Below are 17770 nucleotides of genomic sequence, written 5' to 3'. Positions count from 1 at the left end.
TTGCATAATGTATGTTTAAGGACAGTCCCATAATCTTTTTATCTATAATATAAAAGTGTAATAATCAGCTGATAGTGATAAGTATATAATGTGGTCATTTATTGTCATCTATATAGTCTCCATGAACTTATATGTAGGTCAGTGGGTTAACAATATCATAATAATTATGATTCATGCATATACTGTTAAACGAATACTGTTGACTAATGAACATACACGTAGGCCTTTTACTAATGACTCAGGGTGGTTGGATGGCCGAATGGTTAGCATGTGCACGCTGTATCATAAGGCCTGTCATTGAATCGACTGGCGTCGTTTCGAATCCCCGGTTGTACGTGACAAGGAGTAAGGTCGCCTGTCCAACCTCGTGGGTTTTCTCCGGGTCCTCCGGTTTCCTCCTACTGCTAAAGATTCCTACGCGCAAGCGAATTATTGAAATAAAATTAAACCATATGTTAGTCCCGACGTAACGATGTTCTGATATCAGAATGTTAAACCCTTGTTATTATTATATATACTGGCGGTAGTTTTTACTTTGATGTCCATAGAAGTTATATCTCATAACAACCTGTCATGACATCATCATAGGTTGATATATTCGTTCATATCAACCGCTGATGACGTCATGCCTTAGTCATGACAGGTTGATATTTCATATCAACCGCTAATGACGTCATCTCAGGTCAATATATTCGGCTCATATCAACCGCTGATGACGTAGATGATCGAAATAATAAAAAAAACCCACAGAAATAAATTTTTATTCTTTTGACAATTAAAATTTGTTATGGTACAGTTTCTAACATTCAGGACCGAAAAAGATGGCGTACTTATCGACGGAGGTCGGGTGTTCGATCCCTGCATTGGCCGAGAAAGTTCATCCAGATTTTCCGGCGTGTTTCTTCCTTGTCAGTGATGCAGGACGGAGGGGCTGACAAGGAAAGCTGTCTAGTCGTTCGGGACGAAAAACTGAGGTCCCGTGTACACATTGGCGTGCACATAAAAGATCCCTTGGCAGTTGGAATTTGATATAAGAGTAGGCCGTAGTGCCGCTGTCTGGGCAAAATTTCCCTCATAGCACACTGTATGGCGCATGCCCGTCTTCATTAGCCCAGGTTAGGAGCAGAACAGTAGGACGTTAAACTCCATTTCATTTCATTTCTGTACTTATCGACATACATGTATTTAGATCGGTTATCCATGTCTAAGACATCTTTCAGAATTTTCTATTCGTCCACATTGCGATTATTTCTCCACACACTACAAGACTTGAAAGTATTTATCGCCCAAGAGTTCCTTTGTAAAGTATTTTTGGGTACTGTCCACTTAAAACAGTCGGTCAAATCCTTCTCTGAACATACTGAAAACCTTCAATCATGGTTCACTGTCAGAATTCTTGGAAAAGAATGCCTTTTGGTCCAAATTTTCTGCAGGCTTTGGATAGATCCTCGTCGATATTTGCATTCACATCTATTTCGTTGTCAATATGTTGGCTAAAAAGGATTGATTATTCGCCTGACTTCGTATTACTATCCATTTTGTTTTTGCTTTCAATTCAATAGTCCAAAATGGCGACGTATAAACAAAAACATGCACGTAATTGCACGCGATTACTTCGGTAATTTTCGCTATTTGGCGGAAACTATCGAGCAATTATCCAATCGTTGTTGCCTTTTAATGGAAGAGCCCATTAAATTTAAGGGTGAAATGGCGTTGTATATGTCGGATATAAACCTACTCTCCCTCGGATTGATATGGTAGAGAACGCTTGGGCTTCGCCCGCGCGTTCTCTACCATATCAACCTCGGGTAGGTTAATATCCTAGATACTTAATTGTAACAATGTATTATTTTTATTGTAGAGAAACCATCAAACGTCAAAACGAAATGTAGTCATCTAACGTATTGATCTCATCAAACGTAGTTATCATCAAAACTATCATCACATTATCTTTTAACATATTCTAACGAACGATTCAATATTTTATAACGAACGGTTTATCTTAACGTCACGTATTAACATACTGTGTTAACGTAACGATCGATGTGTGATCTATTAGAGGAACAACTTGTAATAAACGATTTTGTAATAAAGACTTGTTTTGTTATTAATAAAACACACGAATGATTTAATACAGGGAAACGGTGGCAATACACTGAACTGTAACTTCATGAATTATGGCCCCTGTTTGTATGAAAAATCACGTTTTTAGCTTGTCCACACTAGTAGAGATCCCAATTTTTATCTGATTTAGATGAAACTTGAAATGCAAATGTTTATAATCCAAAGATCTTGATTCCTTTTAATATTCACGCATATCGGACTGTAACTAGATTATGGCCCCTGAGACCTAAAACACCTACTTAATGATAACTATTTGATTAGCTAACAAATTAATAAACATTATGTATATCAGGTGGACCGGCAATATGGATTCATTCAAAAAGTATTGTACCCATATCACGAATGTGGTACAATATGGATGGATGCTTGACAAATTCACCGCAAATAGTAGGTCCATCCTTTAAATAGTGTTAACATACATGTAGTACAAATTATCTTTAGCCGTACCCGTCACATCACATTCACCACAGTTTACATAAACAAGTGGTTGCAATGCAAGATACGCCCACATTTTGCAAGAGATGGACTGAACAGAAAAGCGTTTTTTTTTTGTACAATAAGAGGTGTTGATTAGCGCAAATATCAAAAGGATCTCAGCTCTTTGGGATATAAACGATTACATGTATATCAAGTTCCATCAAAATGAGATAAAAATTGTGACTTCTAGAGGGTGCACAACCTTGGTATTACCCAAGAATCGCCCATTTTATCCTATATATTTCGAGTTTCGTCAAAATCATAACATATGGTTTAATTTTATTTCAATAATTTGTTTGCACGTAGGGGTCTTTGTAGTGAGAGGGAGGAGAGGAATGGGGTGTAATGTCGACTTGACACAATCTAGGTCATTTCGGGACTAACATATAGTTTAATTTTATTCAAATAATGCGCTTGCGCATAGGGGTCTTTTTGGCAGTGGAAAAAAATTGGAGGACGCAGAGAAAACCCACGAGGTTGAATAGGTAGGCGACCTTACTTCTTGTTTCATACAACCGGGGAAATCAAAACCATGTCAGTTGACTCAATGACAGACCATATAATACAACGCGCACACGCTAATCATTCGGCCACCCAAACCCCTCCTCGGTACTGTATGACATGTGAAATGTTAATGATATAGACCGTATAATACGTTTTTTTGGGCGGTTTTCTGGGTCACCCGATATAAAATGACGTCTTATGTCTCTGTATGTCTGTATACTCTATAGTCCAGTTACCTAATTTAATGAACTTTGTGATAAATATCTATTACAAATATTTTATCTATTATTACTATCAGTCATTCATATTAACGTCTAGCACAAGAAAGAGGGTATTTTATCATATGAGTAAAGATACATTCATTATGTAAGATTTAGATAAAGAGCTAGCAGTTCTCACTATAATACATGTAGTTAAAAACTAGATAATGTAAAGGGAATTTGCTGAAAATTTAAGTCAAATTGATCCACTCTGAATCCAAGATTTTAGCGATTGAATTATGAATGGAAGTCAAACAGGAAATCGGAACCTAATCCAATAAACATCGAGAGTTGATTATGGTCTGAATAAGTTAATTAATGTCTAATTAATAGTTTATATAACATTTAAGGCCTAAAGAAAGACCTGCAATAGGCAGATTTATGTATGTTCAAAGATGCATTATGTAAGATTTAGATAAAGAGCTGAGAGTTCTTGTGATATATTGATAACTTCATGCAAATTGATTCTGAGCAATGTTAAGAATGTTTGAAGTTTTGACAAACGATCTACCGGATTGTCAAGTATCATATTGCCCATCTTCAATAGAAGGTTTGATCTCGCTTTAACTACGTACATCTTATCAAGGCCTTCACATAATACCCTGCATATTGCGGCACTAATTTCGAATGGGTACAAGCCCAACTTGTGAGCCTATCAGATTCCTCGATCGTCACGAATACCAAGTCTCGCATTTTCAAGCTAAAATGTCCACCTGTGCTAATCGAGTTGCAAAGTTCAAGGTTCATTCAATGTCAAGGTTTCTGTGGAGGTCGCGAAGTCACAACCTCTGATTGGACGCTACTGCTCATTTGTTAATAGATAACATAGCTATAAGTTCGGGAATTGTGAAGTAAACAAGCAACAGCCAGATGTTTAAATCATGGCAATATGCATGTTGCTTCAGGAACATGCATATTGCCATGATTTAAACATCGATTGATCTTTTGTATCCAGCACTAATTTCTTTCACATTCGTTTACACGTAATATCAAATCTTTGTTTAAAAATTCGTAAAAATCATTTAAAATCACCAAACAACTAATTTGTACTTGTGTCCAGTTTAAAGCTGACTGATTAATTTTGATAATGAGTGTCAAATATACAAGTGTGTAATTTCCTGACCTCTGTTCAAAAATTAATCATTATACATCAATTGGGTTGTTTATCTTTTAACAGTGATTGAGAAATTAAACACTAGTAAATTAGACACCCAATCAAAGATTTAATATTGTATAGACTATACATGTATAAGGGTAGCTTGACATCCAATGGAAAGTATAATGGCCTAACTAACACGACAAAGGTGCCGCAAAAGTGAATCAAGCCAGTTTTGTTTTTGTCACCCATCCCAGTCCACCGTTGATTAGTGATGGACAATTGGATATTATTAAAATATGATCTACTTACCTCTATTAATATAATTTTAGCCTTGTATAGTGGACATTTTCTTCTTCTGATATAGCACTCTAATTCTGGCTTCCAGTATAGTATTAATAGTAGAAGTCCACAGGTTAATATCACCAATAAAAAGAAAACAATGTCTTTAAGGGTGTCCTTTTTATAACCATAACATTCCTAAAAAGAAAAAAAAAATACCACAATGGGGTTCAACTTCCACTCAACACAAACTGGGTCATTTTGGGACTAACACATAATTCAATTTTATTTCAACATTTAATTTGTTTGCGCGTAGTGGTCTTAAGCAGTAGGAGGAAACACACTAGACTGGACAGGTGACCCTACTCCTTGTCACGTACAAGTTTGATCAACAATTAGAGTTTTCAGACATCTGAGAAATGTGGAAGATTGTAAGATTCAAACTGAAGACCATAATATGGCATGGTTTCTGTCTATAAATTAATAACAATATTGAGAGAGACAGACAGACAGACAGACAGACAGACAGAGAGAGAGAGAGAGAGAGGGGAATGGGGTTTAACCTCCACTAGACACAAACTAAGTCATTTTGGGACTAACATATGGTTTAATTTTGTTTCAATAATTTGCTTGCATGTAGGGCACGTAGGGGCCTTTAGCAGTGCGAGGAAACAGAGAGAGAGAGAGAGGAATTGGGTTTAATGTCCACTCGACACAAACTAGGTCATTTCGGGACTAACGTATGGTTTAATTTTGTTTCAATAATTTGCTTGCATGTAGGGCATGTAGGGGCCTTTAGCAGTGCGAGGAAACAGAGAGAGAGAAAGGAATTGGGTTTAATGTCCACTCGACACAAACTAGGTCATTTCGGGACTAACGTATGGTTTAATTTTATTTCAATAATTTGCTTGCACGTAGGGGTCTTTAGCAGTGAGAGGAAACAGGAGGACCCGGCTAAAACCCACATGGCTGGGCGAGCAACCCTACTCCTTGTCACATACAAGCGGTGAATCGAAATCACACCACGTGACTTATGACAGACCTTATGATCCAACAACAATGCGTTAACCATTCAGACACCCAACAATATTGAAATAAAGGTTTTAAGTTTTTTAAACTGAAAAAATACCAGAAAATATCACATTACATGTACCTATTGTTTATTGAAGTTAACTGGTTATTACAAGTAGGTGTAACCATGATCTTTAGTGAACATGTGGTTATCATTAAAATATACCATATTGCATTTATAAAGGCCTAGTAGTAATAAATAGCCGCCTTCCTTACTTCTATTCAGTTAAATGTTTCATTTCTTTTTAAAGATACATTAGTTAAGGGCTAAATTTGCTTCAGATGTTATAGAAATTATTAATTAGACCTTTATTTACATGACAAGCTCAAAATCAACTCTGTAGACACACGGATGACTTGGATACAGTTTGGATAAAAACACTTGTCCATTAAATCAATAAATGGCTGACAAAGCTGATGTTTACCGTTAGTCACTGATGCTACTACCGGAGACTGCCAATGAAAGGCCTGCCAATTGAGGGTACCGTAGCCATTGAGAATCTTACATGATGTACATGTACTTTATAATCGAGAATATTTGGGTGGAGTTATCGTCTGTCAATCAAACGATCGGCAATTCTCGGAGACGGTGCGGAGACAGTTGATGCCTATTCCTAGTCCAAACTTCAAACAGTAACAATTTTGTTCAGAATAAAGTAATTTGACTGAAATTTTCAATATTTTCTTTTTTTTATCATCTATTTTTGAATTATTATAGCAAGAATGGCCAACTGTTAATTAAACTCTTAACTACATGTACATGTAATGTATCTTTAAATTAAATATTTAAATTACCAACAGATGTCATCCAGTTTCTTCTATTAAAAATATATACTGCTTTGATAATAATCAAATTAGGCCAACTATATTGACTATTAAACTAAAAACATACATTACAACAACATGTACAATGTACATGTACATGTATATTTCTCATGAACAAGTTTGATCCTAAGGCATCTGTCACAGACTACATCAGACACAAATATCATATAGGTTATGTGATAATCTGTGACTGATAAAGTCTGTGATAAGGGCCTTATGTCCAGGGTACATGTATGTTTTAAAATTATAGATTTGAATTAGGCCTATTGATAGTCCTTTAAAGGGACAATAACACTCTTGCTGGCTTGACAGCTCCAGAAAATAAAAAAATAGCCTTATTCTAAGTACTAGATGTTTAAGTGACCTCTGTTGTGTAAATTATCCATTACATCCTATGGGTTCGAAAATATTTTTAAATCCAAGTCACATTTGAAAAGGTTTACGTCAGGATTTTCAAATCATTTAGTTGAATTTTTCCAATTTTTTAAATTAGGTGTGATAAGATGAAATTTGTATCACCAATTAATTGGAATATTGTAAAATAGTACAATTTGTTGACCAGAATAAAGATTGGGACATATTATTCAGTTACAACAAGAGTGGTATTGAGCCTTTAAGGAAGGAGGGGGGGAGAGAGAGAGAGATATGAAGTGAAATTTACCCTCCTATGTTCTGCTCCGACCTGGGCTAATGAAGACCAGGGGTCTGTTTTGCGAAATTTTAACTAAGATAAAATCCAAATTTTAGTAATTTGATTGGATAATATTAGATTGATTTTAGTGCTTAGCCAATCACAATTGAAGTATCTACTAAAATTTGGATTTTATCTTTAGTTAAAATTTCGTGAAACAGGGCCCTGGGCTAATACAGGGAAATTTTTTCCCGGACAGCTGCACTACGGCCTACTCTTATGTGTATTTTGAACTCTTAGGGGTTCTTTTACGTGCACAGGACCTATCTCTCTTTCATACCATCTGACCGACTAGACACTGTCCTTGTCAGGCAACCGCCCTTTGCAACTGACAAGGGGAAACTGTGACGGAAATTGTTGATGAAGACGAAATATCAGTCTGGTTAAATAATAAAACACAGATCCTATTTCGTTTTGTTTTTATAGTTCAAAATTTCGTTTTACTTGTCTTTACTACACTTGGATCTGGAAGAGTTGTTATTTAACTCGTGTTCTGAAAGGTGTCAGGGATAAGCCAATGAAACGGTCTGTCACGGCGAGCTTTAGGAGTGTTTTGCACGGAACTGTGGGTAATCCAATAGTAACATCAATGCTGATTGGTTAATCAAATGTCTGACATCATAGGGTCATAAGTCGGTCTTTTGCCCCCTGACGTGACCTATCGCTAAAACATGTCAGATCTTCATGTAGTGTAGGCCATCGAAAGTATAAAAAAACAAAACGAAATATAGATCTGTGTTTTAATCAGATTGACAAAATATGGACATAAAAAAACTAGCTGCTTACTAATTGATCTTCTCCTCCTTTATTCAGTGTTATTCTGTTTAGTAATAAATTGTTCAAAGCACTCACACTGTCTCTGCTATCTGAAATTTCATTTAAAAAATCAACATAAAAAAAGCACAAACATTTACACAATAATAATAGGAAACACTGAAATAAGACTTAATTATTTGTGACATACAGGTAGGCTCAGATTTTCCTCATACAGTAGTGACTGACAATGGCAACAATTTTAATTAAATGAACATCTGCGGGAATAAATGCTGTGATTGCATGCTCTAGATTTTCAGATGTGGTTTCATATGGTCCAATTTTTATTTCATTTATAATAGCTACGGAACTTCAGATTTTTGAATAAATGCTGTGATTGCATGCTCTAGATTTCCAGATGTGGTTTCATTGATCCGAGAATGTGGCGTAAACGACAAAGGCTCACCAACCATGAGGTCCTGTGTTTAATTCTGACTGATGTTAGGAGTGGTTTCCCCTTGTCAGTGCTGAAGGAAGCAGGGCCTGGCAAGGATCAATACCCACTGACCATTCATTTTGATGGGACCCCCAAAAAGAACACTTGATAGATACATGTACAATTGGCTTCAATTACATGTACTTTGCGAAATTATTACTAAAAATGGACAAATTTAGCAGAATGGAAGTGGTTTTGACTAATCAACATTTCAATCAGATTTAATGAGATCGAAAAACTTTTCAAAGCGTCAATAGGTTGGGGCCTGAAATATTATTCAACTTTAACCAACTAACCCAGGCTGAAAATCATCACATAACAAGGTTTCAGAGAGAGACTTGACACAAACTAGGTCATTTCGGGACTAACATACAGTATGGTCCAATTTTTATTTCACTAATACCCTTGCGTGTAGGGGTCTTTAGCAGTGGGAGGAAACCAGAAGACCCGTAGAAAACCCATGAGGTTGGACAGGTGACCCAACTCCTTGTCTCATACAACACCCTGTCAGAAATATAAGGAAAAGTTTTCAATAAGGGGAAAATTCCCACTGTGAACAGAGAGAAAAGTAATGACAAGAAGTCGCATTATTATTATTATTATTATTGTTCGATTTATATAGCGCTTCATTACATGTGAAGTGTTTCTAAGCGCATCTCTAATTCAGAGAGTGTCTGTTACGGGGGATCACAGAACATAAAGTATTTGGCAGCCGAAATGAAATGGGGTTTAACGTCCTACTGTTCTGCTCCTAACCTGGGCTAATGAAGACGGGCATACGCCATACAGTGTGCTATGAGGGAAATTTTGACCGGGCAGCGGTGCTACGGCCTACTCTTATATTGAATTCCAACCGCCAAGGGATCTTTTACGTGCATTCCAATGTATACTGTACGGGACCTCGGTTTTTCGTCTCATCCGAAGGACTAGACAGCTGTCCTTGTCAGGCCCTCAGTTCTGCACCACTGACAAGGGGAAACCACGTCGGAAAATTCAGATGAACTTTCTTGGCCAATGCAGGGATCGAACACCCGACCTCCAGGCTAGCGAGCCAGCGTCTTACCCACTTAGCCACCGTGACTCCCTATATGGCAGCCATTTAATTTATAAAAGCTGTATTATTATTATGCGAGTACTAACTTTGACTATTGTCAGCCATTTTTCTCGCTTCATCCGAGCGTAATATTTATTCACATGACAGGCCCTAAATTAACTCTTGAGAGGATCAGACAATGCCCACCATATCTGCATCAATCTCAATGTTGATCGGCATCAATTTTCCGACCAAAACATAACTTTCCGCAGCACCGTAATGCAAGGAGGCTGACAATGGAATGCTTGACAACTGAGACTTCATCCAGTCAATTATCCACTGTATTGTCCTGACAACTTGACAATTGAGAACAGGTGGGTCTAGTTTTTATCTGTCATCTATTGGCAATTGTTGAAAATACATATAATTTATGGCTATTCGACAATTCATTGTCAAAACATTGAACATTCATAACTTTTAAAAACTTTCTCTAAATCTTGGATGAAAGGACCATTGAAATACATAAAAGTTAGATGTAGACTAATTTTTTAAGATTTCTGTTGTGCCTCGAGTCTACTAGTTCATTCACAGGAGTCTGACCTTCTATCCGTATATATATATGCATACACCATGTCCAACTAGACAATATACAATATTATATATTGTCTGGTTGGACATGGTGTATGCATATATATACCATACGGATAGAAGATCAGACTCCTGACACTCCTGTGGTTCATTCAATCAAGACTTGATCTTTTCTGGTGTATTTTTTGCATACCAATAACTTCTTTCTCAACACCATGTCACTCACAGCCACTGAAGCATATACCACGTCTTTCACTTTAACTCTCTACTTCTCTAGTTTATTTTTGGAAACTTTAGATTTACTCTTGACTTAATAGTGGACGAGAAGTTAGAGAGTAGAGGCTAAAAAAAAAGATAGTCTACCAATATAATATTATTTATCATTCACCTGGATTTTTCTTACCTATAGGGTGATTCATATTTGTCGTTATAGATTTGGTACCGCATGCTGAATGCCTAAATCAAAACATTGCTAATCATGATCAGAGTTAGTTAATAATTATAAAAGTCGGTGACCGACCGACTGACGTATTAGCGGAAGGAGATGAAATATAAAACAGACGATGGTTTGAAGTGCTATTACGTTTACTGCATTACTCCCCATCGACCGTTCGAAGGTGCTGTGTTCTTCAAAGATATCTGTTCAATTGATGTAACAGCCGCTTTATACTATTTGTACCTCCAATAGAAATCTCCTGAAAAGTTATTAAAGGGAGTTAATTAACAATAACAAGGAAAATTCCAAGACCGGTTCTTGTCTGAAAGTGCGAACTCAACGAATAAAATGGACAATTTGTCGGAAAGGGAAGAACGCTTACGTGAAGCAGCTAGCATTGGGGATTTGGATACTTTAGAAAATTTGTGTAAAACTGTGAGTATAAACTCCAAAAACAACATCAATGGCTGGACAGCGCTGCATTGGGGATGCAAAAGAAACCACGTAGGAGTTGTAAAAATTCTACTTCAACAAGGAGCTGACAAGAATATCTGCAATAACAAAGAAGAAACTCCAGATCAGCTTACAAACAACTCTGAAATATTAGAACTTTTAGGGTGTCCCCCAAAACCAAAAGAAGAGAAGCAATCTGAACTGCCAATCACCCCCAATTATATCGCAAATCCCCCCTTTCCCCATGTGAAAAATACACCCCAAATTGAGAAAGATCAAGGAAGACAGAAAGAATCATTTAACATGAATGGAAACCACAGTAACAGTGAAATTAGAAGAAGCAACCATGGAAATTCTACTGAAAATGAAATAGTGTTAAAAGCACGAATTGCGAACATGGAAGAAACAGACTTTATTGAAATTGAGTTGGACCGATCAACACTCACTTTCGTAGCTCTAGTGAAACTGTTGTGTGACGAATTAAAAGTTGATAGCAAATTGGTTCAAAAGGTCCGCAAGCGTCCGGATACCATTGTCAGAAAAGACAAAGATGTAGCAAGACTAAAAGACTTTCAGGAATTAGAATTGGTGCTTACCAATAAAGCCCAGAGTTCTTTGTCCAGAACGTACAGTAGCGGTAACTACAATGCAATTGGTGCTGCGATCAAAAAAGAACAGATTTTATATTGAAGAAAACGAGAAGGACAAATTAAAATAACAATATCACATCATTTTATTTCAGACTTATAGTCGCACATTTTGGAGGGGTACTGGACAATTCGTGCCCAGCGAACTAGTCCCCAGACAATTCGTCCCCTGACATTATTCATACCCTGTCAATTGGTGGGGTACAAATACATGTAGTTTCAGGGGATGAATTGTCCGAGAACGAGTTGTCTGGGATGAATAGCCCCAGGGGACTAATAGTCCTGTGACGAATTGTCCAGGGATGAAATGTCTTTGGGGTCGAGTTGTCCGGGCACAAATTGTCCTGGGACGAATTGTTTGGGGACGAATTGTGCCAGAGCCACTTTGGACAATATCTAATTTTGACAGGTTAATGTACATTAAAATGTACTCATTGCTGTATTTATTATTGAAAAAAAAATCACAAACTCAACTCCACTCAGCAAACCTCGGCAGATTCCTTTACTCTACATGTAGCCTTGGCTGTATGATGGTAAGTGATATGTACGTACGCCTATACAACTGTGATGCGGCATGGGTTTACTTACTAGGGACACTTGCCGCTTTTAAAAAGAAGTTCTCAAAATTGCGTCGTTCGAAGCGTGCAAAGTTGTCCTTGTTTAAAGAAAATCGGAAAAATTTGAAAGAAAAATAGCTTCAGACTTTGAAATATTTGTATGATAAAACATTCTTCAAAAACGCCGTCATGGGCAACGCCGTTGGTAATCTGGGAACTTGAAAGTAGTTCCAATGGCAGGCTTCGTCACACAGCCTCGGTTAGATGTAGGATACTGGAATCTCTTGAGGTTTACCGAGTGCCTCAACTCCAGACTTGTCTAAGCCTATTCTATCAGAGGCCTATTTAAAGATTTAAGCAAAGAGTACATGTACCATTAACCATATTCCATTTATATTGTCTGAAGAGGACGCAAATGTTGACATATTTTCAATTCATCATATCTTTATAAATACTAAACGGAATTGAACCATTGTTGAACTGATATTACTTTTAGATATTCAACTTTCATAATATGGAACCATTTGTAAGCCTAATATTTCTTCTAGAGAATCAGCTTTCACAATATGGAACCATGTAAGCCTAATATTTCTTCTAGAGAATCGACTTTCCTGATATTTTAGATACAATGTACATGTCTGACTAATTGTACACTGGATTCAAAATACCTCAAATCACAATCTCAATAGCAGGAATTTTTATTTTACACACAATCTGATTAAAATACATATCTATATTTCGTTTTTTTTTTTTTATACTTTCGATGGCCTATACTACACGCAGATCTGACTGGTTGTACTGGAATGTCGCATCAGGGGTCGCACTAGCGCCTTTTGACTTATGCCGTCAGACATTGATTAATCAATCAGCGTTGACATTTCTAGTGGTTTACTCAAAGTTCTGTGCATCGCACGCCAAGAACTCGTCATAAAAGGGCCCTTATTAACGAAAACTTAAACTAAGTTACAACCGAAATTTTAAGAAATACTGCAACTTCATTGGATATGCAAATTGATTTTACTTGTCAGCCAACCGAATTGCAGTATTTCTGAAAATTTTGATTGTATCTTAGTTTAAGTTTCCATGAATAAGGGCCAAGACCATTTCATTGTTTGATCTCTCACTTCAACCAGGATGTGGGTAATATAACAACTCTGCGAGATCCTAGTGTAGTAAAATCCAGCAGCGGATTATCAGTGAGGCTGATGAGGCTGCAGCCTCAGGCCCAAAGATTTTGTAAAAAAAATTTTTTTAGACTTGTCTAATAGGATTAAAAACGCATAGACAATGAATGTTAGGGGGGTTGGGTTTAGGCCCACCGGGAATCAACATAGGCCCTGACCCGAAATTAATTAGGCCCACGCCATTTTAAATAGGCCCTATTTAAAAACTAAATAGGCCCTCCAGCAACTGAAGCCTCAGGCCTTGGTGGAGCTTAATCCGCCACTGGTAAAGACAAGTAAAACGAAATTTGAACTATTAAGAACGAAACGAAATAGGATCTGTGTTTTAATCAGATTGTTTTACACGTTCATATGGAAATAGGTAGTCTGGAGGTACATGTACCAATATAAATTAGAATTAAGTATGGACCAGCCACCTTAGAATTATGATGTCATATTAAAAATCAAAGGCCACCAATCGACAATGAATCGTGGAGTAATTGTCCAAAGGACAAGCATGCCAAGGTTTATGTTTCCCAAATTTGAATATGTGGAACCTTAGGCTTTTTATGAAGAATTTCTCCTGATCAATAACAAATAGATTAAAGATACATTATGGGAGATAAGATAAAGAGATGGCAGTTCTCGCTATAATAGTTAAAAACTAGATAGTGTAAAGGTAATTTGCTGAAAATTTCAGTCAAATTGATCTACTATGAGCCGAGAACGAAGCGGGTGGAATTTTCGCATAGTCTCGGACATCATTACTAAAATCATAAATATAAACAGCATAGTGTCGATTATCCACTTTTTTTGATTTAATTATCAATGGCCATTAGCGGCATATAGTAATCTAATCCAGCCAACATCGAAGGCTAGCCTTGACATCGAGAGTTGATTATGGTCTGGATAAGTTAATTAATGTCTAATTGATAATTTAGATAACATTTCAGGCCTAAAGAAAGATTTGTAATAAGCAGATTTTGCTCTTGCATTAATGTATGTTTAAAGAGCCAATTAATCTTGATTATATTTTGGAGAATAAAACAGCTTAATTCTGTGTTAAAAGCCCATAAAATCCTCTACCTTAGGAAAGTGAAAAATAACTCAATATATACGTGATACATTTTCAAACAAGTTAAACACGTCGGTCTTCATCTGGAAATAGAGACTGATGTCTCAAGCTGTATTATACAGTATCTGGATAAAAATAGACTTTTATTTAAAAATAACGTGTAGGTGAAATTTACTTTTCATTATCAAGTACAGCATGTGGGTCATGCACTGTATAGACCTGGCAATAGATTATCAGGTCAACCAAGGAAACAATTGACCCGAAATCTTAAAAGGGTTATGTTTCTGGATAAGCAGTTTTGACATTCACGTCCAAAGGACTCAATAGTTTGAGCTGAAATTTTGAGACAGGGTAAATACACCATTCCTCTATATTTTGGTGCTTAAATTTCATGTCTACACAGACTTTTATTTCTGAGACTCTGTTAAAATTGGGATGTTGCCTTTTAGAAATGTATGGCACCTGGTTCAAAAATTCAAGGATTAAATCTAAATTAAGAACATCTGCTCCAGAAACTGGTCTGGAAATAATGGGTTTAGATGTACCTGACAAAATGTCAGATACTAATGAAATAGTACCTGACATTTTCAACTTAGTGCTGGACATGTATTAATAATATGAATAATATGGCAAATCAGTGCCAGACAAAATGACAGGCACCAGAGGTTTAGTGTCTGACAAAGCCTGACATTGTCTGTGACAGGTGCCTTATTTCCAGGCCTGCAGAAAATTTTAAACAGATTATGCTTAATGTTTATTTATATTGTATTTTTATGCACCCACATTTTCATGTGGTTGTATATTGTGGTCTCCCTTGTCCATCTCTCTGGATGTCTGTTAACATTTTGTTTGTGGACACTCTACAGTTCACAACATTTATCCAATTTTGATGGAGCTTGAAATATAGGTCTATCTCCCAAAGGTCTCGGTTCCTTATGCATCTGACCATAACTTCATGAATTACGGCCCCTGATTTTACGAAAAATCATGGTTTTAGTTTGTGGACACTTTAACTAAGAGGTCACAATTTTTATCTAATTTTGATAAAACTTAAAATGTATGGTTATACCCCAAAGGTCTCACTTCCTTTCGATATTCAGACCCTAACTTCCTGGATTATGGCTCCTGTCAGATTACATGAAAAATTCATGTTTTTAGCTTGTGGATCCTCTAGAGATTTAAATATATCATTGTTACACCCTAATGACGATTGAGTTTGAATTTCGTGGAAATCTGACCGAAACTGTGTGACAAAATGGCTGCTCCTCTTTCTCAAATAGTGTAAAAATATGTAATATCAAGGTTGTGAACCCTCTAGACGTCACAATTTTTTTCAGATTTTGAGGAAACTTAAAATGTATGTTTATAACCCAAAGATCTTGGTTGCTTTTGATATTGGCACATATTCGACAGTAACTTCTTGGATTATGGCCCCTGTTTGTTCTCTGTCCACCTGTTGCAAATTTATATGGAAAACAATCACTGGTTTATTGTACACATATAGTACAACTTTTCAATAAGTGTTCTTTTATCGTTATAAAGCGTAAATTTTTAGATGAAATTGTGCTTAAAGATACATTATGGAAGATTAGATAAAGAGCTGGCAGTTCTCACTATAATAGTTAAAAACTACCTAATGTAAAGGGAATATTCTGAATATTTCAGTCAAATTGCGTCTCTCTGAACCGTTTGAATGTTAGGCCTAGCTTTAATGATCATTACGATAAAAAAATATAGTCTCAATAATCCATTTTTGGATTAAATCATCAATGAGCGCTGAGCAGCAAAATGGATTCAAATCAAGTGAAAATCCGACACATAAGATGGCATCGAGAGTTGATTATGGTCTGAATAAGTTAATTAATGTCTAGGCATAAAGATTAAAATTGTTGAAATGTTTAATAAAATGAGAAATAGGCGGAGAAATTCATGAATTTAACAATGAACTCAATGGAGAGGGAATTACTGGTCTGAGTCCATTAGAATAAAATGATAGTGGGAAAATGTGAAAAACACCTTATTAGAATTTAATTTTGACAAATTGCCCGATTTATTTCTCCATGGGACTCACACATGGGTTTGTTATGTTTTTTTTGGGGGGGGGGAGCCGCCCCCCCTCCCCAATTGTTTTTCGGGGGGGGGGGGGGCTGAATATACTTGGACCCCCAAAATTTACGTTGTTGGCCCTATCCCCTATTTATTTACAACAGTTATTAGGATTAGTTAAGATTCTATCTGTATAAAACTTGTACATATCCCAATATGTTGGTGTGATGTTTTAGTTTAACCCACGTAAAATATGCCAAAACAGTGTTTACAGAAGACCCCCCAAATGTTTTTCTGAATATACTCCCCAATTGTTTTTCGGGGGGGGGGGGGGTGCTGAATATACTTGGACCCCCAAAATTTACGTTGTTGGCCCTATCTCCTATTTATTTACAACAATTATTAGGATTAGTTAAGATTCTATCTGTATAAAACTTGAACATATCCCAATATGTTGGTGTGATGTTTTAGTTTAACCCACGTAAAATATGCCAAAACATATGTTTCACGGCTTTGCCGATGTATGTCTCCAAAGCTGAATTCGTCGATAACTTCTGTAGCGACCACTGCCCTGTGTACTGTCAACTCTCATTTCAGAGTCCACAAAAAACGATCCTTTAAACGACTAAAGGGGGGGGGTGCTGAATATACTTGGACCCCCAAAATTTACGTTGTTGGCCCTATCTCCTATTTATTTACAACAATTATTAGGATTAGTTAAGATTCTATCTGTATAAAACTTGAACATATCCCAATATGTTGGTGTGATGTTTTAGTTTAACCCACGTAAAATATGCCAAAACAGTGTTTACAGAAGACCCCCCAAATGTTTTTCTGAATATACTTGGACACCCCCACCCCCCCCCCCCCCCCAAAAAAAAAAAAAAAAAAATTTACATAGTAGGCCCTATCTCCTATTTATTTTTCATAACAATTATTAGGACTAGTTAAGATTCTATTTGTATAAAACCTGTACATATCACCAATGTGTTGGTAAAATATGCCAAACAGTGTTTACAGATTGTCAACATTTTATATAATTTCATTTGCGGACCCTCCCCCCGCCCCCCAATATATGTTTCACGGCTTTGCCGATGTATGTCTCCAAAGCTGAATTCGTCGATAACTTCTGTAGCGACCACTGCCCTGTGTACTGTCAACTCTCATTTCAGAGTCCACAAAAAACGATCCTT

The 17770-nt window shown here is 36.6% G+C and overlaps 2 protein-coding genes across 2 annotated transcripts in view; one reads left to right on the top strand and one right to left on the bottom strand.

The window, feature by feature from the left end:
- LOC126827111 (polyamine-transporting ATPase 13A3) overlaps positions 1 to 10771 on the bottom strand; it is a 51962-nt gene extending 41191 nt beyond the window's left edge. Inside the window, exons 1-3 of the mRNA XM_056102217.1 lie at positions 10604 to 10771; positions 8117 to 8196; positions 4774 to 4941 (exon numbers count right to left, since the gene is read on the bottom strand). Of these exons, the coding sequence (XP_055958192.1) occupies positions 4774 to 4941; positions 8117 to 8196; positions 10604 to 10619 (264 nt within the window). The 5' untranslated portion in view covers positions 10620 to 10771. The remainder of the gene's footprint in view (positions 1 to 4773; positions 4942 to 8116; positions 8197 to 10603) is intronic.
- Positions 10772 to 10917: 146 nt separating this feature from the next.
- Positions 10918 to 16395, top strand: LOC126827143 (ankyrin repeat domain-containing protein 40). Its single transcript, XM_050556378.2, has one exon. The coding sequence runs from the start codon at positions 10985 to 10987 to the stop codon at positions 11777 to 11779; it is 795 nt and encodes a 264-aa protein (XP_050412335.2). The 5' UTR covers positions 10918 to 10984; the 3' UTR covers positions 11780 to 16395.
- The last annotated feature ends 1375 nt before the right edge of the window (positions 16396 to 17770 follow it).

The sequence above is a fragment of the Patella vulgata genome, chromosome 7 (genome assembly GCF_932274485.2).
Source record: "Patella vulgata chromosome 7, xgPatVulg1.2, whole genome shotgun sequence".
Classification (NCBI taxonomy): Eukaryota; Metazoa; Mollusca; class Gastropoda; family Patellidae; genus Patella; species Patella vulgata.
Note: the sequence above shows the minus strand (reverse complement) of the source record. Positions and strands in the feature narration are given on the sequence as shown.